This window comes from Gigantopelta aegis, chromosome 9 (assembly GCF_016097555.1).
Source record: "Gigantopelta aegis isolate Gae_Host chromosome 9, Gae_host_genome, whole genome shotgun sequence".
In the NCBI taxonomy this organism is placed as follows: Eukaryota; Metazoa; Mollusca; class Gastropoda; order Neomphalida; family Peltospiridae; genus Gigantopelta; species Gigantopelta aegis.
In genome coordinates this window covers 43,357,943-43,385,849 of record NC_054707.1, presented here as the reverse complement: position 1 = coordinate 43,385,849, position 27,907 = coordinate 43,357,943, and the positions used below count along the sequence as shown (strand labels likewise).

Here is a 27,907-nt window from a genome sequence, read left to right as displayed (position 1 = left end):
TCACTGAATATCGTAATTGCTGGGTCCAGGAGTGCTCCGGCCAAGTTGGGAGTAGTCCGCTGAACCTTGGGATCCCATGTCAACCTGAGAAAATTCTGATGACCAGGAGGAGCTCTGCCAGGGTGGCATGGGAGACTGTCTTGATTGCCCAAACATATGACGTTGTGGAGTTTTTTGACTACGATAGAGAGCAGTGGGAGGGTAATAGGATTGTGATGGTGATGGTGATGGTGATGGTGATGACATGGAACTGCTGAGGGGTGATGGAATTGGGGTAAAGGAATCATGGGATGACAGAGAAGACTGTCCAGATTTCCCAGAGAAATGTCCCTGTTGAGTTTGTTGAGCATGAAGGTTTTTCAATAGCTGTAGTGTTTGGAGCTGGAACTCCTGGAATAGATCCTCCTCAAGAGTTTCTACCCGCGGCATGATGGAGTTGAAAAAACCAATCCGCGGAGATTCAGGTTTCCTCTCCAGTTTTTTTCTCATCAAGGACAGAATGGGATCTTCGTTGTCCTCAACCTTCTTCTTCTTCTGTTTTCTTCCTCCTTGCTCACTTCCTTTTCTTTTCTCCACCACATCAACCGCTTGCTCGGGAACATCGACTCCATCACCCTCACTCACAATGTCAGCCTCTTCCATAGCAGCTTGTAAAATGTCGGCGTCCGTTTCACTTTCTTCGTCACTCGCCTCGGGCAGGTTTCCCTTTGAATTTCTAATGTCCTTGATAGGAATGAGAAATTCCATTTGCTTCAGGAACTTCCAGGGTTTGGAGTTGTCTGCTACACTGCCCAATTTCTTCTTTGTCCTTGTCCTCTGCAGGGCGTTGCAGTGACAGTGAATGAGGGATTCCCATATCACCTTGTGGGTAGTTCCTGAAGAAAGAAAAGGTTGAAAAACTGATTAATCATGACAAATTGTGAATATTGATGTAAAGTACATTTATGTTTTTGTAGTATAATAATGATAAGAAGAAGAAGAAGAGGAAGAAGAAGAAGAAGTCGACTTTCTGATATTTGTGGAAGCTCAAACGTAATAACTTGTATTTTCATTTCTTTAATTCTGCTTTTTTCAGGTATCTGGCAACAGGAGCCTCATTCTCCTCCATGAGTGTCCCATTTCACATATCCCGACGATCCATTAGCAGACATGTTTTCAAGACGTGTCAAATCCTGCGGGATGTACTGCAACCACTCGATTTGAAACCACCAACAGAAGATCAATGGTTCCAGATAGCTCAACGTTTTGGTGATTTGTGGGATTATCATTTCGCTGTCGGAGCCATAGATGGCAAACACATTGCTCTCGAGAATCCATCCAACAGCGGATCAATGTACTACTGCTACAAAGGATTCCCCAGCATAGTGCTCATGGCAGTGAGTGACGCGGATTCATGCTTCATTCTTGTAGACTGCGGTCAGTATGGCAGAATTAGTGACGCTGGAGTGTACAAGACATCCCATATCTCGAAGTTGCTGGAGCAAGGAAAACTCAATATCCCAACAGCAGCGTTCAAGGTGGACAGCACAGAAAGAACCATTCCATTCATGATTGTAGGAGACGAAGCATTTCCCCTGAAACCATATTTAATGAAGCCATATGCAGCAAGGACTCTGGATCAGGAGAAGAGGATTTACAATTACCGGCATTCACGGGCACGACGAACAGTTGGCCTCAGACCACAATTAATTTCGCTATATGTTTCTATATAGCCTTAGTGGCTATAACATTTTTATTAATATCAGCAGGCCCGTGAAGTTTTGTATGTACCTTTGCCTGCATGGGGGACACACACCCTGAAAAGGACAACCCCTGTTGTCCAGCTCTTTCTCCCAGCATATTGGTTTAAACAGACACACCCTCTAAACCAGGCCGGAGTACACCCATTTTACACAAAAAGCACTACTTTTGCATGGGCCGGAATTACCACAAACAAGTCTTCAATGTCAACAAGTTACACATGTTTACAAACTACATGCTATCCCCTGTCACTTCAGTCAAACAGTTGCCACTTCATAGCTGTCTGCCATGAAATAATCACAGTCAAACAGCAGACTACTTGCGCGGTGAAACTTCCGGATTTTGGACAACCAAATGGGAAGATAACTGTAATCTGAGGCCTATCAGTCCATTTTTTCCCCTAAAAACTGGCCCACACTAATGCATTCCAATGATATACATATTAAAGCAATGCTCGGTAAGTATCGGTATGTCACCTTTAAACTGAGAGTATACAGAGGCTGTGTTAAAACACCTACCACAGTGCCTTGCCATGGCCAATTTTAGCAATGGAAACTTGAGGGACACCAACTTCAAAATGTAATAACTTTATCAAATTTTGGAATTTCTTCATACAATGAGCAGCTATTTTTTCTTCTACATATGTTCTATCTGCACAGTGTTGTCTTGGAAAGATTTTGAAATATTTAAAGGAAAAAAAATCAATCATTAGATTTTACTTCATTTTTAATTAAATATTAAACTTAAATTTAAATTTTTGAAAAACAAAAAAATCTAAAACTGTAAAATTTTGCATTTTAGATATGATAAGTGGAGGCTTAGTAAAGATATGGTGACTGAATTCATGATCCATTATTAGAAATGTGTCAGAGGGATGGTGAAAGTCACAAAATTGGGGCCATTTGCAACAAATGTTTACACACTAATTTCAGGGAAAATTAGACATGATAGGCCTCATATTCAATTTTGACCTGCTGTATTTACTTAATCTACTTCATTTACTGTATTAGACATGTAGCCACTTTGTAAAAGGCAAAACAGTCCATATAAATGCATATTAATATGAATATGCCCTACAGATATTACTTAGGTATACACCATAATATTTTTTTTGTTGACGACAACTTTGAAAATGAAGATTTTGTCACAAAATGCTGATATAAATCCTACCAAGAGGTACTTGCACCATATTTTCAGTTTCCAGTGATAACTGTTAACAGTGTAGTCATGTGCCAGTGTCTGGGATACCTCAGTGTAGTATTTCTTGATTGGAAGGATGTTTGTAGTAATGACCACTGAATATGCATTATGGATTATTCTGCCATATGTATTACAAGCCAAATGTTAACCTTTTTGGCACATTTTCTGCAATAAACTTGACAAGTATACCAGCATCTGATTACTGAACACAATAAATACATTCAGACAGCATAGAATATTAGCCTATTAGATTTTCTAAGGATAAAAGACCATTTTTGAAAAATGACTGAAATGTGTAATTTACATAAATGTAGGTGAAATGTATTATTAGAGTACTTAATCTTGTTAAAAACTGTATACTATTTATTTAAAGTGTTTAATTACATTTAGTAGTGATATATTCATTATATTTAGATCTTCTGTCCAATTGCAATAATTGAGAAACTCTTTAAAATTCAATATGTAAAAAAAATCAAAATCTCAATATTGACTAACAAAATCCAACTTTTGCTCTTTTTTACCAAATTATTAGCTCAAAACTGTTAAAAAATATTGCAACAACCTGTAGTAACATCAGAGGTCATTTTATGCTATTTTGGAGGATATTGAAATTTAAAAGTTGAAACTTTTAATTTTAATTTTTAATAAATTCAAAAAAAAATGTTTTTTTAATTTAATAAAATATTTAGAAAATAAATAAATTAGTTTTCATATTCCTTGTGGTATGCACAATCAGTCTGTGTAATTTCACCTCTCTGGTTATAATACTTTCATCAGAATCAAGCATTTAACCGGTGTAATGTGTGAACTATATCAGGCCTCAGACCACAATTAATTTCGCTATATGTTTCTATATAGCCTTAGTGGCTATAACATTTTTATTAATATCAGCAGGCCCGTGAAGTTTTGTATGTACCTTTGCCTGCATGGGGGACACACACCCTGAAAAGGACAACCCCTGTTGTCCAGCTCTTTCTCCCAGCATATTGGTTTAAACAGACACACCCTCTAAACCAGGCCGGAGTACACCCATTTTACACAAAAAGCACTACTTTTGCATGGGCCGGAATTACCACAAACAAGTCTTCAATGTCAACAAGTTACACATGTTTACAAACTACATGCTATCCCCTGTCACTTCAGTCAAACAGTTGCCACTTCATAGCTGTCTGCCATGAAATAATCACAGTCAAACAGCAGACTACTTGCGCGGTGAAACTTCCGGATTTTGGACAACCAAATGGGAAGATAACTGTAATCTGAGGCCTAGTTGAATGCGCCTTCGGCATCCTCGCAAAGAAATTTGAAATATTTCAAAGGCCAATGAGAGTTCAACCTGACCAAGCGATCTTGTTGACGAATGCTGCCGCAGTACTACACAGTTTCATCCGCCGGCGCGACGGAAGAATGATTGACAGGACTTCTAATGTGACCTACGAGGTGCTGGAGGCAGAAGGTATAGGCATGTTTCCCCTGGAAGCACACACCCATGGAGGACGACCTACTGCTGAAGCAATGGCCGTACGGGACAGTGTAAAGACATTTTTCAATGACCCGCAGGGAAGTAAGTGTTCACTGGCAACACAAACACGTATTCCGAAAAGTCATTGTAAATGAGATCGATTAAAAGACATGGAAAAAACAAGTTATATTGAATTTTGTGTTGCTGACATTATAAAATTGGATATTAATCTGTACATGTGTACAAGCCCTGAGATAAGGCTGCCGCCTATTGGTTGACTGCAATTACAATAAATAAATAAATCGATTAAAAGTTACCTTTGGGTGCAGTCAGAATCTTTTCCAAGTCTTCCCAAACTTGTGCTCTTTGATCTTTGTTCTTGTAGTCAGGCACACGTGGATTCCATATTGAACTAGAAACTTGAACTTCACCAATCGAAAAAAGTGGGCAGTCCCACTTCTCTCATCACGCGTGAACCGTGAACCGTGAGGCGTGGAGCGTGAGTGGAGTTGTATGGCCCCACGCAAGAGAGACCACGTCTGTTCATTTTTCTATTCACGCGTGAGGCGTGAAGCATGAGGCGTGAGACGTGAGGCGTGAATTTCTATGGCCCAGCTGCCTAAGTAGCTACAGTCCTACAAAAGAACAACGTCCACTCTCATAAACGTTGTTTCTTTTTGTTCTTTTGTTTTTCTAAAATTACTCAAAGCTACAGTTCCTACAACAGGACAAATCCATTTTCACATGTCTTGTTACTTTTTGTTTTCTTTCTTTTTTTCTTCTTTTTTTTTAAACATTACACAAAGCCACAGTCCTAAACAGGTTAGCTCCCCTCTCACACATGTTGTTCTTTTTTCTTTTTTCTTTCCTGCCTTAACACGTAATGTTCTGTTTTTATTTTGTTTGTCTGCCATTACGCACAGCTACATTCCTGTAGTAGGAAACGTCCGTCCTCAAACTTGGGTTTTTATTTTGTTTGTCTGCCATTACGCACAGCTACATTCCTGTAGTAGGAAACGTCCGTCCTCAAACTTGGGTTTTTATTTTGTTTGTCTGCCATTACGCACAGCTACATTCCTGTAGTAGGAAACGTCCGTCCTCAAACTTGGGTTTTTATTTTGTTTGTCTGCCATTACGCACAGCTACATTCCTGTAGTAGGAAACGTCCGTCCTCAAACTTGGGTTTTTATTTTGTTTGTCTGCCATTACGCACAGCTACATTCCTGTAGTAGGAAACGTCCGTCCTCAAACTTGGGTTTTTATTTTGTTTGTCTGCCATTACGCACAGCTACATTCCTGTAGTAGGAAACGTCCGTCCTCAAACTTGGGTTTTTATTTTGTTTGTCTGCCATTACGCACAGCTACATTCCTGTAGTAGGAAACGTCCGTCCTCAAACTTGGGTTTTTATTTCATTTTTCATTTATTTTATCTTCTTTATTTTCTGACACTACACGAAGTATCATGTTTTACCACGCAGGAAAACGCTCGCTGTCACCCGGCACGTGTTACCACACCTAGAACGCAACCATATCAGATGGATGTCAAGACCAGCAGCATCCCCTGATCTAACTCTCATTGAGTTGTGTGGGGTCAACTTGCAGAGGCGGATCCAAATGGGGACCAGGGAACTCTTTACCCAAAACTATTTAAGTCCCACCTTTTATTATAATTTTTCATTGAGATGCCCTTTTGACGAGATAGTCCATGTGCCCTTTTCTCATTCCACCCCCCCCCCCCCCCCCACCCCATCTCGCACATGAGTTGTACACAGTATCCATGGTATCCATCGTCAGACGTCATACATGCTCATCAATAATTTATTACATTCATTGTATCTTTACAGTTTGTATTCCGCTTTATGAAATAGATATTCAGTGAAAAAAACCCCAATATAACATAAACTAATGGCTTTCCAGTTTTAGAATGCTGACATTTGCATTGTGTAAAATATCAGTCTTTTGAGTGTTTTTGTGTAAGAGATCGACTACAATAACAGATGTCAGGTAGCCGAACATAATAATCCCGGAGAGAGTATAAATGCTAACGATTTATTGTTTTAGCTTACAAATGTATTGGCGGAACCAGATGGGTATCATAAGGGACTCGTGACATCCCCCCCCCCCCGCACTCACCCCCCCACACATGCCTTTTAAATGATTAAAAAAAAAATCATCCATAATATACAACACTAAATAGCTTTTAAAACACGTCTCTAGGTATCCTTATTAAATTCAACAATTCCCGGGGGCCATGCCACCGCACCCCCTACAAATCTCGCACAGTTTGGAAGCTCTGCTAATTTGTCTTCGACAAATTCAAATTATCCTTTTTTTAGAATTTTGTGACCCTCACCCTCCTTACAAAATCTTGAATCTGCCGCCCCTGCCATGAATCACAGAGTGGTTTGGCCCGGGAGACAGTAGGTCAGTGTGGCGTAATTATCTCTATGCTTCAACATTTCGTGTACAGAGTTTATTATAGTAATTGCAATCGTCTGGTAACTAGAATGAAACTGTGATGGATTATACGGAATCTGAACTTTAAAATAAAACCGTTTTCAGTGAAACTGATAAAAGAATTTAAATGGTCGTAAGTCAATAAACTGATTATAAGACGTCTAGAGAGAAACTTGAGAGGAAAAAATAATCAATGTTAAACTTGTACTTTTAATCTAAACTGTGTAATTGATTTCTGACCGCAAACATTTTCTTAAACAAGTAAAGAGACAATCTGACTGATTATTTGATAAACTGAGATATATATAATTCTCTAAAAGAAGCGATCTCTACATGGTATATGTGAATGCTTAAGGATTTAGAATACTCTATCCACGATGGACTGCTTTCCGTGACTCGCCAACCGGCCTCTATGGCGCAGTGGTTTAGCCATCGGACTACAGGCTGGTAGGTACAGGGTTCGCAGCCCGATATCAGCTCCAACCCAGAATGAGTTCTTAAGGGCTCAGTGGGTAGGTGTAAGGCCACTACACCCTCTTTTCTCTCACTAACCACATACCAACTAAGAACTAACCCACTATCGTGAGCAGACAGCCCAGATAGCTGAGGTGTGTGTCCAGGACAGCCTGTTTGAACCTTAATTGGATATAAGCACAAAAATAAGTTGAAATGAAATGAAATGTGACTCGTCAGTCTTAACTAAATACAGTTGCTATGACTAGTGACGTAAGAAGTGCGCCGTAACAATGTTGATATATACCAGTAAAACTGCCCACATAACAGGAGCGTCGTATATTTTACCCTTGTGCATAATGTAATGGATTATTATTGAAATTCCCTCACTTACATATAGGCTACTTGAATTATGGATTATAGACAGCAATGCTTCCATTTATTTTACTTAATATTCCCCCAGAGAGATTATTTTTGAACGCGTATAATCGTGGTATCGCCTCCAATTTATGAGGTTATATTTCTGTGTCGCAGGGTACACACTTTAGCGATTGTTTCTAATTGTATCTCATGTAAATGGTAAGTTAACTACTAGTAACTACCATAGGCCGTACTACAAATATAAATATATTCATTTTCGAAGTAGGCGTTTCAAAATATCGATTTGCAACAATGTACACTTTGTGCTTGAAAAAAGAAGTCAAGATTAAACACTGAGCTACGGTGTCGTTTAACCAATTCATTACAATTCATTATAATTCGAATAAATAATACACACGTCACAAAAGAAATATATAATAAAATATCGAACAATGATGCATTTATTTATTGAATCCGCTAAGACAGCCTAGAGTAACACTGTCTAACATGTGTTGCGATCATCTCACCTCCATATTGCCATCCCGTGTAAGTAACACAGGTTTACACTAACCATGTTACAATCAGTTCACCTCCATATTGCCATCTCGTGTAAGTAACACAGATTTACACTAACCATGTTGCGATCAGTTCACCTCCATATTGCCATCCCGTGTAAGTAACACAGGTTTACACTAACCATGTTGCGATCAGTTCACCTCCATATTGCCATCCCGTGTAAGTAACACAGGTTTACACTAACCATGTTGCGATCAGTTCACCTCCATATTGCCATCTCGTGTAAGTAACACAGGTTTACACTAACCATGTTGCGATCAGTTCACCTCCATATTGCCATCTCGTGTAAGTAACACAGGTTTACACTAACCAAGTTGCGATCAGTTCACCTCCATATTGCCATCTCGTGTAAGTAACACAGGTTTACACTAACCATGTTACAATCAGTTCACCTCCATATTGCCATCTCGTGTAAGTAACACAGGTTTACACTAACCATGTTGCGATCAGTTCACCTCCATATTGCCATCCCGTGTAAGTAACACAGGTTTACACTAACCATGTTGCGATCAAATCACCTCCATATTGCCATCTCGTGTAAGTAACACAGGTTTACACTAACCATGTTGCGATCAGTTCACCTCCATATTGCCATCTCGTGTAAGTAACACAGGTTTACACTAACCATGTTGCGATCAGTTCACCTCCATATTGCCATCTCGTGTAAGTAACACAGGTTTACACTAACCATGTTGCGATCAGTTCACCTCCATATTGCCATCTCGTGTAAGTAACACAGGTTTACACTAACCATGTTGCGATCAGTTCACCTCCATATTGCCATCTCGTGTAAGTAACACAGGTTTACACTAACCATGTTGCGATCAGTTCACCTCCATATTGCCACCCCGTGTAAGTAACACAGGTTTACACTAACCATGTTGCGATCATCTCACCTCCATATTGCCATCTCGTGTAAGTAACACAGATTTACACTAACCATGTTGCGATCAGTTCACCTCCATATTGCCATCTCGTGTAAGTAACACAGATTTACACTAACCATGTTTCAATCAGTTCACCTCCATATTGCCATCTCGTGTAAGTAACACAGATTTACACTAACCATGTTGCAATCAGTTCACCTCCATATTGCCATCTCGTGTAAGTAACACAGGTTTACACTAACCATGTTGCGATCAGTTCACCTCCATATTGCCATCTCGTGTAAGTAACACAGGTTTACACTAACCAAGTTACAATCAGTTCACCTCCATATTGCCATCTCGTGTAAGTAACACAGGTTTACACTAACCAAGTTACAATCAGTTCACCTCCATATTGCCATCTCGTGTAAGTAACACAGGTTTTCACTAACCATGTTGCGATCAGTTCACCTCCATATTGCAATCTCGTGTAAGTAACACAGGTTTACACTAACCATGTTGCGATCAGTTCACCTCCATATTGCCATCCCGTGTAAGTAACACAGGTTTACGCTAACCATGTTGCGATCAGTTCACCTCCATATTGCCATCCCGTGTAAGTAACACAGGTTTACACTAACCATGTTGCGATCAGTTCACCTCCATATTGCCATCTCGTGTAAGTAACACAGGTTTACACTAACCATGTTGCGATCAGTTCACCTCCATATTGCCATCTCGTGTAAGTAACACAGGTTTACACTAACCATGTTGCGATCATCTCACCTCCATATTGCCATCTCGTGTAAGTAACACAGGTTTACACTAACCATGTTGCGATCATCTCACCTCCATATTGCCATCTCGTGTAAGTAACACAGGTTTACACTAACCATGTTACGATCAGTTCACCTCCATATTGCAATCTCGTGTAAGTAACACAGGTTTACACTAACCATGTTGCGATCAGTTCACCTCCATATTGCCATCCCGTGTAAGTAACACAGGTTTACACTAACCATGTTGCGATCAAATCACCTCCATATTGCCATCTCGTGTAAGTAACACAGGTTTACACTAACCATGTTGCGATCAGTTCACCTCCATATTGCCATCCCGTGTAAGTAACACAGGTTTACACTAACCATGTTCCAATCAGTTCACCTCCATATTGCTATCTCGTGTAAGTAACACAGGTTTACACTAACCATGTTGCGATCAGTTCACCTCCATATTGCCATCTCGTGTAAGTGACACAGGTTTACACTAACCATGTTGCGATCAGTTCACCTCCATATTGCCATCTCGTGTAAGTGGGATAGGTTTACACTAACCATGTTGCAATCAGTTCACCTCCATATTGCAATCTCGTGTAAGTAACACAGGTTTACACTAACCATGTTACAATCAGTTCACCTCCATATTGCAATCTCGTGTAAGTAACATAGGTTTACACTAACCATGTTGCGATCAATTCAACTTCCATCTAGTTTAAGAGAAATACAAGTATGCACTAACCATGACCAGTTCATCTTTGGATGAGTGCTTATTGCCATATGGTGTTAGTACCACAAGTCTGCACTTACCATGCTTTGATAATTTTCACCATGGGATGTGTCTTTATTTCCAATTAATGTCAATAAAATAGGTCTACACTAACCATGTTTTAATCACTTTAGGACGAGTCCTTATTTTCCGATAATATCAATAACACAAGTGTACACTAACCATGTCTTAATCAGTTCACCTTGGGACGATTCCTTATTTTCCGATAATATCAATAACACAAATGTACACTGACCATGTTTTAATCAGTTCATCTTGGGACGAGTCCTTATTTTCAGATAATGTCAATAACACAAGTGTACACTAACCATGTTTGAATCAGTTCACCTTGGGACGAGTCCTTATGTTCAGATAATGTCTATAACACAAGTGTACACTAACCATGTTTTAATCAGTTCACATTGAGACGAATGCTTATTTTCAGATAATGTCTATAACACAAGTGTACACTAACCATTTAGTTGAAAATCAGTATGCCTCATACATGTTTAAAAAAACACTTGCATTGTGTTTGATGATCTGCCAAATTCCGTGACAACACTACTTGACTTGATGATGACCTGTGCATGTTTACTCACATTTTCAAGAACAAAGCGATGTTAAAGAACATTTAACAAAACTAGATGTCTAGATTTCTTAGTACACGCTGACATTTTGGCTTATTACCAGAATGTTTACAAACGCTCGTTGGACATACATTTTTCATATATATTTCATTATCCACAAATCTAGCCTACACGACTTAAAGATATGCTAACGTATTTTGTCAGTGCGGTGTGTAACAAAAACAAGAAGAGATGTTGAAAGGTCTCATTTGTTATTGAAGTCCTCAGTAGTCTTCTGAATGCCATTATAAATTACTTACTGTTTTGCATTTACCATAGTTTGACACCTAATAGCCGATGTATTTTTCGTGCTGGGATGTCATCTAATCTAATATATTACAAATTACAATATAAAGTGGCAGTGTGTATCTGTCACTCGTCATGGTGTCGTTAAACCAAACACACTTCTGTTACTCGTCTGTCATTTAAGACACCTTTTCAAACAAACTGAATATGATATTTGTTTTACAATACGGTATCTCTAAATATGTCAGATACGTGGATTTGTTCCTCATTAACTCGCAGTTAAATCTTGTTATGTTATTGGATTATGGGTTAAAAACCCTATTAAATTTAAAACAAGACATTTTTTAAAATCCGCCTTGGCAGATATCTCTGTTTATCACTGACATCGTGTTGGAGAAAAAGACATTAAAAAGTGCAGACGGAACATGTTTTTCCAAAAACACAAGAAAAACAAAAGAAAAAAAGGTGAAAAAAACGTGGCAACCCTGGTGGCTTATCGTCTTTCTGACAGTACTTTATCATCGTTACATGATTTGAAGCCGTTCAATAGACATAGGGCACTACTGCATTGATTTTCTTATAGGACATCAATGCTTTTTTCTATAGACCCATTTTTTATTTATTTTTTATTTTTTCCCCAACGCTAGCACGTCTAGAAGCAGTTTCGTATTTTCTGCCCCTAACACAACTTGACAGTTCCACATCTTCAAACCAACACTATATTATACGCAGTTTCGTATCCTCTGGCCCTAGCATTGTAATCCGCAGTTTTGTATTATTTGATGATAATACTATTAAATGCAGTTTCGTATCCTCTGGCCCTAGCCAGTGTTTTATTATTTTATTTCACTGCTGAGCATTAATTGCATTACTCACTTTCTATATATGTAACAGGCGATTTCCCTGAAGTTCAGAATTTCATAAATTCCTTTTGAATATCGCCTGTTTCTCAGGTTCTTTTGATTTAGGATATGTATTAACAACTAGTGACTGTCTGGCTATCACAGAAGAACAAGATGAACATTTCGATCCCTGTCGGTGGCCCCATTGGGTTATTTCTCATTCAAGACAGTGCTCCACAACTGGTGTAACAAAGACCGTGGTATGTACTATCCTGTCTGTGAGATAGTGCATATAAAGTATCCCTTGTTGCTAATCAAAAAGAGTAGCCCATGAAGTGGCAACAGCGGATTTCCTCTCTCAATATCTGTGTGGTCCATAACCATATGTCTGACGCCATATAACCGTAAATAAAACGTGTTGATTGCGTCGTTAAATAAAACATTTCCTTCCTTCCTTCCTATTATTTTATTAAACAATAAAACCACAAACACTGCACGCGTTCACAAATAAAACAAATAATTACAAAGACAATAGTAGAACGAGATTAATGCAACACTTCAATCATTCGTGCATTCATTTAATTTATTTTCGTTCTTATATCCACTTAAGGTTCAAGTATACTGCCCTGGGCACACACACCTCAGCTTTCTGGGATGTCTGTCGAAGACGGTGAGTTAGTGGTTAGTGGTTAGCGAGAGAGACGTCGGTGTAGTGGTCTTACACCAACCCACTGAGTCGTTAAAACTCGCACTGGATGGGAGCTGGTAACGGGCTGCGAACCCAGTAGCTATCAGCATTATCTCAGATGGCGTAACCACAACACCACTGAGGCTGGTACTTAACACTGTTAAACGCATTAAAAAAAAAACCTTCCGTATTCCACATATAGTTGACACGATAACAACTTCTGTCAAAAAACGTAAGTTAGTGTCACGGGGATTCTATAATACCCGTAAATGAATAAAACACGATTGTCCAATCTCTCTCCTAACTGTATATCTATTAGATCTCTCTGTAACGGGCGGTATTTACCCGAGTTGGCTCGTCTCTAGGTATGATCAGAGATACGATTTTATATAAAGTATATATAATATAGTACGTTTAGTTCACTAGAAAACACAACAAAACACAATACACTTTGGAATCTGTATTAACCTACGCTGACAAATGTACTGCCGCAGTAGTTAATTAATAACAACAATAATAACAACCCAGACTGATCACTTAATTAGTTAATCTCTAGGTGTCTAGTTTACACAATATGCTAAACACTTCTCCGTGACACAACACCCACACGTGTGATAATTGAGAAACGCTTCTAGGGGAACTTAATTAATAAAGGAATTACAGCTCTATTCCTAACTGGTTAATTTTTAATTAACCCTAACTACTCATTCAGTAACCTTGTAACACAGAATTAATACTGGTACCTATCACAATAAAGACAATAACCTACAGTTTACCTAGGTCTTCTAGGATGACTGGCTAAGCTTTATATTACCAAATACTCGTATAAATATAGACCAGTAAGACTACGATTTACTTCGTCAGATGACCGAAGACACTGTCTAAATAATATTGGTATAATACAGTATTAAAATATTTAAAGTCACATCAATCACACCAAGGTTATACAACAGAGCAGAAATGATATTTACCAAAGTCCAAACGGACTAACGTTCCCCCTGGACGCCTTCCTATTTCGTTCTCCTCATAACTCTAAAACACTAGCTATTTATTATAAATCGAAATATCGCCTGGGGGTAAATCACGGCACCGAATCTTATCATCTGATATTCCACCTCTCCCAGAGACGCATTTTTCTCTTTGATCGCCAGACGTACTGACGCCATCGTCGCCAAATCACGGTTGTAAAAACCGCACTCGCAGAGGTATTACGTAACTACTGGCCACATGGCTCCGCACCTGGGCTGGGTGTGTATTAGACGACCATCGCGCAGAAGTATTACGTAACAAGTTGCCCACCTAGATAAGTGCATTTGGAACTGCACAGGGCCTTCTAAAACAATTAATATCGCCACAGGCGGAAACAAAATTAAGAGCATGTACCGTCACAGTTAGTATTGATTAGCATTAATTCTGCGTGTATTGATGAATTGTGTGTGCCATTTCAATATGCATTAATGTAAATGCACATGCTATTACGCCATTATATATTTATGTCGTATTAATAAAACAATAACTTTCACGTACCCGCCGGTGAACACAAATTGCACGATTTCTCTATTAAATGCCGCCTGAATCTTAATGGATGAAAATGAGATTCTGGTGTATTTTCGTGACAGCAAATTACAAGGCGTGCAAAAAGAACTCCGTGAATTATACAATGTGCCAATTTAGATGAATGACCCCCCCCCCCCCCCACACACACACACACACAACAACAACAACAACAACCCCACAACAACCACACTTAAATGTGCGTAATGATTTTGCTCCCCAAAATATTTTAAGCTTCTAGCAGTTCAGGAGATTCTTTCTAAGTTTGCATTTAAAGTTTTATCTATCAACATGGTTTACCGAATAGTTATTTATTTCTGAGCCGATTGTTTTCTAAATTGCAAAACACGTTTACTGTTCTTCTTACGTTAGATCAAACTAAAATGATTTACAAAACCCCCCCAACAACAACGTTTATAGAGTCTGAGAAGGACTATAACAACTTTTCAAAGTACCACAAGGTTAATATAAAAATCATATCTACCATTTTGTTTAGCTGTTAGGATTATTGAGACTTGAATTTTAATTGCAAGCTTTCAGACGAAATTCACCAAATTGGTGATAGGTTTTAGGACATAGCTTTATTCCTAATCTTTGTTGCGATTATAGTACATAAAATGCCATCCTTGATGAATAGAGGCTTATTTTTTTTTATATATCTCGCTTAAGCTCTCTTAAATAACATCGCATCGTCCTTGTGTGTGTTCTTGCATTTCACTGCCAGATCGCAAAGCTGCGAGAGTTTAGCGAATTAGAAGACATTAATATATGCCGACATCAGCGCTGCTTTATCGTATCCACTCTAATATTAGTCACGATATTTAACTGAAAATGTCCACCTTGCTAAGCAGGAGACATTATGTCGACATCAGTGCTACATTATCGTATCAACCCTAATACATATATAGAAATACCGGCATCGATGGCGAAGCGGTTAAGCCATAGGACTTAAGACTGGTAGGTACTGCGTTCTGATACAGATACCGACCTCGGTGGTTAAGTGATTAAGCCATCGGACCTAAAGACTGTTAGGTACTTTGTTCGCATCCCGGTACCGGCTCCAACCCAAATGTATAGAGAGAGAGAGAGAGAGAGAGAGAGAGAGAGAGAGAGAGAGAGAGAGAGAGAGAGAGAGAGAGAGAGAGAGAGAGAGAGAGAGAGCGATACCGGATTCGGATAAGCCATCGAACTTAAGGCTGGCATGTACCGTGTTCGCATCACGGTACCGACTCTCATCAACAGCGAGTTTAACGAGACAATGGGTAGGTACACTACACCGACTTCTTGTTCACTAACCACTAATCCACTGTCCTGGACAGACAGCCACGATAGCTGATGTATGTATCCAGGACAGCGTGCTTGAACCTTAACTGGATATAAACAGGAAAATTAGTATTCTTATACACCGGTTAGTGAGAACTCCATGCGTTATTTTTGGTTACACATGGTTGTTAACACATGTACGTGAGTTAACAATTTCAAGACATACGACTGGCTAATCCCAGGTGATGACATGGGCCCCGTTCCACAAAACGATCTTAGCGCTAAAATCACCTTAAGTGCATATTATGTTAGCTGTGCAGTTACGGTGATCTTAGGGCTAAGATCGTTCGTGGAACGGGGCCCAGGGCCCAGGTCATCAATGCCATACAACCAATACAAACCTACACGATGGAAATCGATTAAACTGACGTATAGTTAACCTGTGACGCGTAAGTCAGCTAAAAGTGCAACAGCTGTAAATAACTTTTAGTCGAAAGAGATGTTAAAATTTGCTTAAAACATGGTTTATGATGATATGTAAGAAACAGAATAATACATTCGTGTCAGTTAGATACCATTTATCTCACAACTCGTTGTTTAAAAACGTATTAAAACTCGTTTTCGCTCGTTTTTATTTCAAAACAAACTCGTTGTGAGATAAATGGTATCTAACGGCCACTCATGTATTATTCTCAATTAAATGAATGAATACAAAGATGCGATTGTATAATATTTACGACCACATATTTAGCTAGATGAGGATAATGTTTGCACGTGTATTCATGATTGACCTTTTTGAACTTACTTTTCAGCAGTGACATCTCACTGTCAGTGCGTAACTCTGCTAAGCTTCTAAGCTGTGATATATTGCATCATGGGATTTATTTATCAATTGCTCAGCTTGATCGTAAATGGTTGGAATTCCCTGTACGGGAAGTGTGCCGACACGAATAATATATAGTATTCGTATGAGGATTGTGGGTCCTTGTTCGTATTCTGGGGCCTTATTCACAAAGGTCTCTTAGACTCTGCTAGACAACAAAGTATCCTCTTTGCAAGTCTTTTAGTATTGCACTGCGAGATCGCAAAGCTACGAGAGTTTAATGAATTAGGCCCCAGAGGCATATAAAAAACGTCTATCCAGAACAACATATTAACGGCCTCGGTGGCGTAGTGGTTAAGTCGTCGAACTGATGCTGGGTTCGCAGCCCAGTAACGGCTTGCACCCAGATCAAGTTTTAATGCCTCATTGAATAGGTGTAAGATCACTACACCGACTCGCAAACCACTAACAACTAACCACTGACCCAGTGTCCTGGACAGACATCCCAGATAGCTGAGGTGTGTGCCCAGGACAGCGTGCTTGAAATTAATTGGATATAAGCACGAACATAAGTATAAAGAACAACACTTTCTCACAGACGGGAAAACACATAATATCACGGCCTTTGTCCAGTTGTGGTGCACTGGTTTGAACGAGAAAGAACCCAATCAGCTGAATGGATCCACCGAAGTGGTTCGATCCTGCAACGCAAGCACCACAAGCGAGCACTCAACCGACTGAGCTAAATCTCGCCCCTCAACATATTAGATGTCAGTCGTGTTCGGGCCAGTGTTTGTGCCTACAGGCGTGAACGTGCCTTTAGTTCTATAATTCCTTCCAGTAAACCTCATTAGCGTACTAGTCAAATCAGGTCTTATTCAAACTTAATTAGATGAAGTAAAGTCTGACTAGTTTGTGTGGAAGTAACTATATTGAGTAAAGTGTCTCCTGTGCGGTTAGTTCATGCATGTTACTGGAGATTACGTCTTTCCACCAGTCACGTACGGACTGACGGCGATTGAGGGAGCAGAAATATTCCCTTCCCTGCTTCAGGACTATAAGATTATATTTCCAACCTGTCATATGAAAGGAAAAGTAACCTTTAAAAAAGAGAAACCATTGATGTTTTCATCTTCAGTTGACAGACAATCGCTTTCATAGCCATTGATTCGCCAGCCTCACATTCCCATAGATGGCTTGACCACCAATTTCAAATATCCCTTTTCAACAGATAGCGTAATTCAGGATAGTTAATCATGCACTCGCACTGATTTAGGGGCGAGACGTAGCCCAGTGATAAAACGCACGCTTGATGCGCGGTCGGTGTGAGATCGACTCTCGTCGGTGGGTCCATTTGGGCTATTTCTCTTTCCAGCCAGTGCACCACGACTGTTATATCAAAGGCCGTGGTACGTGCTATCCTGTCTATGGGATGGTGCATATAAAATATATCTTGCTGCTAATGGAAACATGTAGCGGGTTTCCTCTTTAAGACTACATGTCAAAAATGCCAAATGTTTGACATCCAATAGCCGATGATTAATACATCGATGTGATCTAGTGGTGTCGTTAAACAAAACAAACTTTTTCAACTTTAGCTGTGGTGTAATGAATATAGAATAAAATGAAAGCTATTTAGTGTCATATGCATTGTGTTGCTTCTAATTTGGCCCCAATCTGATTGAAAGATCGCCTATAATCTCACTTTTGGAATACATTTCATTTTTTTTTTTTTTGTATTTATGTTATGTAATTTTATTTACATGTCTCTATCCAAACATAACCGGCCTCGGTGGCGTCGTGGTTAGGCCATCGGTCTACAGGCTGGTAGGTACTGGGTTCGGATCCCAGATATCGACTACAAACCCTGAGTGAGTGCTCCGCAAGGCTCAATGGGTAGGTGTAAACCACTTGCACCGACCAGTGATCCATAATTGGTTCAACAAAGGCCATGGTTTGTGCTATCCTGCCTGTGGGAAGCGCAAATAAAAGATCCCTTGCTACCTATCGTAAAAGAGTAGCCTATGTAGCGACAGCGGGTTTCCTTTAAAAACAGTGTTAGAATGACCATATGTTTGACGTCCAATAGCCGATGATAAGATAAAAAATCAATGTGCTCTAGTTGCGTCGTTAAGTAAAACAAACTTTACTATCCAAACATGGTTCAGGCACCAAATATATAACAAGCATTTATATATACTTATTTGTTGTGCTTATATCCAATTAAGGTTCAAACACGCTGTCCTGGGTACACACCTCAGCTATCTAGCTGTCTGTCAAGGACAGTGGGTTAGAGATTAGTGAGATAGAAGTCAATGTAGTGGCCGTACACTCTCCACCAAGTCGTAAAACTCACCGGGATGCGAACCCAGTACCTACCAACCTTAAGTCCGATGGCTTAACCACTACACCACTGCAAACGATTTTGGAATGCATATGCCCATAAAGGAGCCAAAAAAAAAAAAAGATTGATGTTTTTCAAAATCATCACTAATGTATTCAAGTTGTGTGTAAATAGAGAATAATAGTCAGGTCCCATTTTCCAGAAATGTGACATACACAGGCATTTTTTTAAAGGATTTTAAACCTAATTTTTGTATGCTGAATCCAAAAACAAATATGTTGGCCATCTGAGAAATTATGTTTTATAGCCGAATGGCCGAAAACAAAATGACGGAAAAATTGCCTAATAAAAAGCATGTAACTGGTATTCTAACTATTTTTATAGAATTTGTTTTGACATTAACATATATGTGGATACGTTTAATTTATAAAAATGTATGTTGAAAATTTTAAAATTTAGTTTTGTGTCAAAATGTTGAAAAACAAGATGGCGGAAAACAAAATGGTGGCTATTTGCCATAGAATTGACATCCAAGTCTTATGAAGGACATTATTTGCTGCCATGAATACAAGAATGTATCGCAGCATACAACACAAATGAGCTCATTATATGTGTGGTATGATTCAAGATGGCTGCCATATCATAACTATTTTCAATGGGTGGAAATATATAGTCAAAACGTAGTCTATTTAACATTACTGTATTTTTTATTTATTACATCAAATATTATGCTAAGAGTCTTTTAACATATATGGGTATTTAGTGAAAGGGTTATTTAACGACAGAAGCAACAAATCAGATGGCATCCATAGGCTATTCATCCATACGAGTCCATCCACTGCTGAAGGTGATGGAAGGTCTAGAGTGGTACATGTAAACTTGCTTTGTACGGTAATGGCATGACACAGGCAGGCTCATCTGCGAACACCACGTTTCGGATCTTTCAATTTCCCAGGTAGAACATTTCGTACTTTGTCTTCCCTGTCACATTGTTACATTTGACACGTGAAAAAGCAAAAACCAACAGGATATCAGTGTCTCACTAATATGTACAGTAATATTTAGTCAGATAGTTTTGAACAGTATGAACTACTATTCTGGCATCAGATTCCCCGTGTTTGGTCTTTGGTTATTCATCATTCAACTCAGTGTTACTACTCTACACTGTATATCTCTAATTTGTGCATTTAGTTTAGTTAACAGAGATTTGAAGTGATCAAATACAACATGTCAGCATATTTCTCAAATATTTTCTTCCCTTTGTGTTTTGGACTTTGAACCAATGCCTGTCCCTCAAAAATCAAGACTGACTTCCCGAGTAATTTCTCAGGTACATTTGAATCTTGAGTTTGTTTCAACAATGAGTATTGGCATGGGTAGCAAGCCATTATAATGATAATAATTATAATTATTTATGATCAGCAAAGTATTCACTTCCAGTCCGGCTTTGTGTGCTGTAAATAGTCTGTGTAAAATGTCTTATTCAACTCAAGGATTGTACCTGATTGTACTATATTGCAGTTTGGCGCTTTGGGCCTTTGGGCCATAAAATTACTACATAACAATTCATGAAGGATTTCATGTAGCAACCGATGAACATCTGCATGATAGACAGTGCACCATCGATTAAGTTAATGTGATCATACAAATGTATGTATAAAACCATAGCAACATGTACCGATACGAGTACAGATACTGATCTCAGTGATTGACGAGCACTGCCCTTGTAAACACTAAAACCATTAATCAAAATTTGAATTCAGCATTCTGGTAATATTAAATTTTGTGAAGTAACTTGTAAAACAGCAGTAAGAACATACATCGTTATCATACACATTTTAATTTTAATTAGGCTTTGCTGAATGTTTCTGTATTTCTGTTCTATGAAAATCATTAATTGCAAAAAGATTAAACGTTGGATTGCTTGAGATGCTAGCTTATGATCTCTCGTTTCTCTCGTGTATTGTTTTCCTGCCAATTCCCGATCAACAGCTACAGGGCCAAGTATCTCTATCCATATTTCATATATACCTGAACTTTTCCTGTGATGTCCAATAACTTTAGTTCATAGCGATGTGTGAATCTCCCATTATAGATATAGAGGTTGAAAAATGGGCATATATCTGACATTGGTTAACTTGGGATTAATAATAATATACCAATTGAATATCAATCATGTTGGAGGCAAATCTGTGTCATGTCATTGCCAGGTCTGGTATGATTTCATAATTTTGATGATCCAGTTTAGGAGGTTGGATATTAACAAGTCCTCGAAACGTAAGCGTCGGGATAGGCCATTAACTGGGGGGGGGGGGGGGGGGGAGGAGGTGGCTGGAAGGATCAGTTATTAAATGCCTCTAGGTCTATGCAAAATAAAGGTCTAACATATCAATCCTCTGATTTCAGCTTCAGAGCATCAATATTTTTATCACCTACAAATCCAAACGTGTATTAACCAATCGATTCCCAGTACATTGATATTGCATCCCCCCCCCCCCCGCCAAAAATAATCAAACAAAAAACAACAAAAAACCAACCAAAAAGCCCAAACCCAACAACAACAAAAAACAAACAAACAAAAACCAAACAAACAAACAAAAAAATGAACCAAATAAAATCTTCCAAAACTGATGCTACCATGTTGATTTAGGCATACACTATTTATTTTTTCCTTTTAACTACAGTTTTAAAATACGTTAAAGCAAAAATACAGTTCCCTATCTGAGATCTTAAAATCATTCTCCCTAAGTTTCGTTTAGACGGTTGACTGTAAACACAATTGAAAACTTTGATGTTTTTTTTTTTTTTATTCTAATATAGGTTTGCAGAATACAAATAAATATGTTGTCCATCTGAAAAATTATATTTATGGGTTTTGTAATATGAACGTCTGCTCATTATTATTGTGTCGAAAATGCATTGTATTCAAGTATATATAAAGCCGTGTTTTTGTTTTTGTTATTTTGACTACATAATCATTATTTTTCAAATGGCCAACACATGTTTTTGGATTCAGCATATTTAAAAAAAGTATGTTGAATACAATCCTGAAGAAAATATCGCACAAAAATAGATAAAAACATAATCTGTGATAACTCGGTTATATATAGATACAATATATTTTCAGCACAATCCTAATTTCGTAAACTAACATTTTGTTTTTGTCATTTTGACCCCCTAAACGTAATTTCTTAGATGGCCAACATATATATATATATATATATATATATATATATATATATATATATATATATATATATATATATATATATTATTTTTATTTATTTATTTATTTTCGGGGGGGGGGGGGGGGAGGGTGGTAGTGGTGGTGTGTAGATTCCGCTTCCGTCCTTCCGTCTGTCTGTCTCATATATGTTTTTTCTCGGAAAATATTTCTCAATGCCTCGAGATATCGAGCTGAAATTTTGTTTACAGCTTTCTTACAGAACAAGTTTGCTATTTATGGCGATTTACTCATTTTTTTGACAGAATTGTCGGCCTTTGAACTTAGGATATACAAAACTAATTCATTGGGTCCGGTAGCGAACGTGTATTGCTTTAGTAATACTCTCAGGATGCTTGTAATCATTAAATCAATTCCCTGTACTGCCAAGTCCTCTTAATTAGGAACCCGTCTTACGACAAGCACTCTCATTTACATGTATATAACATTTTTCTCGACAATTTATTGAACTGAGATTTTTCCCCCCCCACCAGTCAGGGCAATGAACTAATTAAGATTGTACAGCAGCTGTGGTGTACCTTGTGAGATAAAGGTGTGGGTACATGCTGTTGTTGTCTATACTTAATTTTTGAGTTTGTAATCCAATTAAGGTTCAAGCACGACGTCCTGGGCACAGACTTTAGCTATAAAGTAAAGTAAAGTTTGTTTTATTTAACGACGCCACTAGAGCACATTGATTTTTTATCTTATCATCGGCTATTGGACGTCAAACATATGGTCATTTTGACAGGTTTTTTAGAGGAAACCTGCTGTCGCCACATAGGCTACTCTTTTTACGACAGGCAGCAAGGGATCTTTTATTTGCGCTTCCCACAGGCAGGATAGCACAAACCATGGCCTTTGTTGAACCAGTTATGGATCACTGGTCGGTGCAAGTGGTTTACACCTACCCATTGAGCCTTGCGGAGCACTCACTCAAGGTTTGGAGTCGGTATCTGGATTAAAAATCCCATGCCTCGACTGGGATCCGAACCCAGTACCTACCAGCCTGTAGACCGATGGCCTGCCACGACGCCACCGAGGCCGGTAGACTTTAGCTATATGAACTCTCTCTACGACAGTGGATTAGTGGTTAGTAGTTAGCGGTCTGTGAGAGAGACGTCGGTGGAGTGACCTTGTACATGTGTACCCACCAAGTCGTTAAACTCGCTCTTGGTAGGAGCGGTACCTGAATGTGAAACCTGTACATACCAGCCGGTAGCTTGTCCATTACAGGGTGCACTATACCAAATAAAATCCCACTGGCGACCATGTTGATGTTTGTGTTTAAAAACACTATATACAATAATATATATCAACCAAACCAAATCGACCCGTAAATATCAGTACTAAAACCCTTACCTCAAAGTATTAACTGAAGACAATGATACCTTTTATGGCTCGTTGTCGGTATAACCAGATGTTTTTACAACACTCCTTGTTTCGCAAAAACAAATTGAGTACTTTTGTTTACAGGTACCACATACATGTTTCAAGCACTAGGCTACTTGACACAGTGGTACTAGATGAAATAAAATTGCATACATTTTGTCCCGGATGCAACTAATTGTTTTTACAACAAACACTGTCACATTTATCACCAATGGCAGGATGGCCTCGGTGGCGCAGTGGTTAAGCCATCGGACTACAGGCTGGTAGGTACAGGGTTCGCAGCCCGGTACCGGCTCCAACCCAGAGCGAGTTCTTAAGGGCTCAATGGGTAGGTGTAAGGCCACTACACCCTCTTCTCTCTCACTAACGACTAACCAACTAACAACTAACCCACTGTCCTGGACAGACAGCCCAGATAGCTGAGGTGTGTGCCCAGGACAGCGTGCTTGAACCTTAATTGGATATAAGCACGAAAATAAGTTCAAAATAAAATAAATGGCAGGATTTGCGGTATTAACTTCTCTATCAAAAGTTAGGTGCACCTCGAACTTTGACCCAACATCACCTCGCACTTTGACCCAGCCGAATGTTATTTAGTTTAGTATTACCTACACCACCGATGCCGGTGTGTACAGGTTGCACAGTACCAAAGAAGAGAGTTCCGTGTAAAAGTAAATATTTACGGAGTAAAAACAGCTGTGGGTGTGATTGGTAGTAATATGTGACATTGATTATTTGTGCAAATACTAATATCCATTGACAATAAATAAATGCACTTTTATTTGTTATACAGTTGTTATGTAGTATATACCAGAGGTTGAAACTAATGCGGGGTACCCCCAAAAATGGAACTGCAATTTTCATCAAAAATGACGGTTGCTATTAAAAACATTAATTAATTATCTTAAATGATACGTGACCCCCCATTTTGTTACAGGTAGATTAGATGTGAGGTGCTACACGTTCTATTGCTGTACTTCCTGGGTGTGTTGAAACGCTGCTTATATCAGTTTTATTAGTAAATGTTAACATTATCGGCAATAGAAATTGATTTGGTCTATTAGAACCTATAAGCGATCATGCACGTTTCGTGTTTGTGAAATATACTGTAATTCCCCGCGTATTGCCCGCGGGCTATACGTTAAAAATAAACACTGCGGACCATCGAACGGTGCGGGCTATGTAAGAGTTACTGATTCTCAAAGCCATAAACAAGCGGGCAGTACGAAATGTTTCTCTCAGACACACTGTGGTATTGTGGTTACGTCATCGGACATACGCCTGGTAGATACTGCGTTTGCATCCCGGTACCGGTTCCCACCGGTGAGTTTATCGACTTGATGGTTATGTGTAAGGCCACTACACCGATTTCTCTCTTACTAACCACTAGCGAACGTATCTGGACAGACAGCCCAGATAACTGCGGTTTGTGCCCAGGACCGCGTACTTGAACCTTAATTGGATATAAGTGCGATAATATGAATACAAATGAATTAATGAATAAATGAATGAATGAATGGATGATGGGTGAATGGATGGATGGATGGGAGGATGGATGGATGGATGGATTGAAGGATGGATGGATGGATGGGTGGATGTATTGATTGAAGGATGGATGGATGGATGGGTGGGTATAGAACTTAGCCACTTATTAAATCTCAATACATAAATCGAGAGACTTAGTCTTGGGAATGGAAGAAACTCGATTTCAGTTACAATAACTAACAAGTAGTCTCTTATTTGAATTTTTGCATAAAAATATCATATTAATTTCAACACCATTTAAAATATCAGTCGCAGAACACTGGTTGGAACGGGAAAATAATTCTAAACAACAATTATTAGGAACTGGAACGCCTCTGAGTGAGTTCGCTGAACTTTGCAAAATGTGGTGCATCGAAAGTCGTAGGTGTAGTCTAGAACAAAACATGTGGCTGCAGAATGAATCTTCACTCCTACTCTTCGTCAAGGCCGAACATAATGTCATGTTTGACATTTAACACTAGACTGTGCATAGGGTGTGGGTGTATCAAGGAACCACGCCACAACAGATAAATCGATCGAACTGGGTCCTACTCGTGTGTGTGTTCATTAGAGCCTTGCGCTTTCGCTACATCAACACCCGCAGGATATCCAAAATGTATCTCTGCACCAGACAGGCTAAATTTAGACAATGCCGTGACATGAAGCTTTGAACGCGTACAGTTAAGCAAGCCAACTAAACACAATATTAATATTAATGTGGCGGTGTCAATGTCATCCTAAGATATCCAGTGATAGATACAGTAAATATCTAGGAAGGAAGGAAACACAAAGCGAATCAAGTTATGGAGAATACTACACTGGTGGCCGTTGGATGCCATTTATCTTACAACGATTTTTTTAAACGTATCTAACGAGCTAAAGCTGCGAGTTATAAAATAAATGGTATCTAATGGACACGAATGTAGTATTCTATTTCTTACATATCCTCAAAAACAACGTTTAAAATAAATTTAATATGGCGATCTAATAAATATTTGTATTTCCTAAATACAAAAATATTTACCGAAGTCGATTACAAATATTATTGATATATGAACACATGAAAATGCATAGACCTGTATGGTTCTGGTATACTCCTTGTTTGTTCTGATTTTTAACAATGGCGCTTCCTTTTGTTTGTTTGTTGTTTTTGTTTTGTTTTTAAAAATCTTTTTCTGTATCAAATTGTACGTTGCGACTATCACAATAAGCTCTTTTTCAAATAATAAGTGATGTTGCAGTGTTTGCATCTTGAATGTCATTACTGGAGTAATCGCAGTCAGTAGCCGCATTACTGGAAACACAACAAACGCAAGTTCCCGCATCGCAATCGAACGCACCCGGACCGCATCCGCATTAATGGAAACATAGCTTAAGATATTTGTACGATGATCTTTGAAATCGTAGGGGTGTCGTACGATCTGAGGGGCTCGAAATTCCGTCCCAAAAGCATACGACATCCGTACGAATGTTATGGGGGCCGTACTGGGCCCGTGCGGTGCCCGTGCGATGCTGTCTACGACGTCTCTACGGGGTTACGGACAGTAAAAATTTCCACGACACATCGGGAACTTTTAACTCCGCGCTAAAAGCTTCCGATGCGCCCTAGGCGAGGAAAGAACGCCGAGGCGCTCACAGGATAACTAAGGCACCCTTGTGGCCGCCGTGATATTTTGCAAATTTTCCCTGAAATTTGGGTCCGTGTGGCGCCTTATCCCGAGAGAGAGAATCTTTAACATGCCCATATACCACTAAAGTTTCAAGCATGTCTGTCGCCTACCTATGATTTATGGCGAACTGGGTGTTTTCCCTCTGGATATTAAGATCAAAACCAGGATGCTTAGCTTTTGGGCCTCTTTGATTACTGGCCATACCATCTAATAAAATTAAGACGTCTGAAGTTTGTTGTTTTATGGCGTGTAAGTTATTAATGTGTAACACATACGTTAACTGCCGTTCGAGTGCAGTGAACACGTTTTTTTTGGTTGAAAAAGACGTTTAAATATATTTTAAATGTTGTTTTTGAGGATATGTAAGAAATAGAATACTACATTCGTGTCCATTAGATACCATTTATTTTATAACTCGTAGCTTTAAGCTTCAGTCACACATTCAGGATTTTTACTGCCGTCCTTGATAGGACCATTCGCGATTAAAATTTGTCAAAAGTCTGATTAAGATCCAGTGATTCGTGGCGGGAAATCACAACAATCAGATATTGTTCAGGAAGCGTCCCGATTCAGCCGTTTCCAGCCGAATTCGTCCCTATTCTCCAGTTCTCAATCCGATTTGTATCTTTCGCAACTACCAAATCTGTCCCGACAGCGTCCCGATTCTCCCGAATGCGATCCGACAGAGATCAGACAGTGACCCGACAGTGAACCGACGCTGACGGAAGTCATCCGTTAGAAAACTGTTAGTCACGTGATAGTCCAGATCACGCCCGTTCACCACGACAGCGTCCCGATCCACAGGACACCGTCCAGACACCGTCCAGACAACACAGGACATTGTTACGATTTTGATCCGATACAGCAGAATCTGTCACGACATAGTCACGATTGTAATCCGACTAGACAAAATCGGCTGAGTTTCCCGACTGTTACGGGACGCACCTAACTGTCGGGAGTACTTGGCCGACCTCTCCGGACCATTCCCGATCCGTAGGACTCTGATACGAACGTATACGACTGCGTTCAGACAATGATAGGATATTCCAGATC

At 39.2% G+C, this 27,907-nt stretch overlaps 1 protein-coding gene across 1 annotated transcript; it reads right to left on the bottom strand.

Annotated features, from left to right (window-relative positions):
• On the bottom strand, nucleotides 1-27,695 carry LOC121381588. Its single transcript, XM_041510923.1, has 3 exons — nucleotides 27,493-27,695; nucleotides 4,720-4,814; nucleotides 1-875 (listed from the first exon to the last, which is right to left on the bottom strand). Exons 1-3 carry the CDS (start codon nucleotides 27,693-27,695, stop codon nucleotides 1-3), a joined length of 1,173 nt encoding a protein of 390 aa, XP_041366857.1.
• Nucleotides 27,696-27,907: the final 212 nt, after the last annotated feature.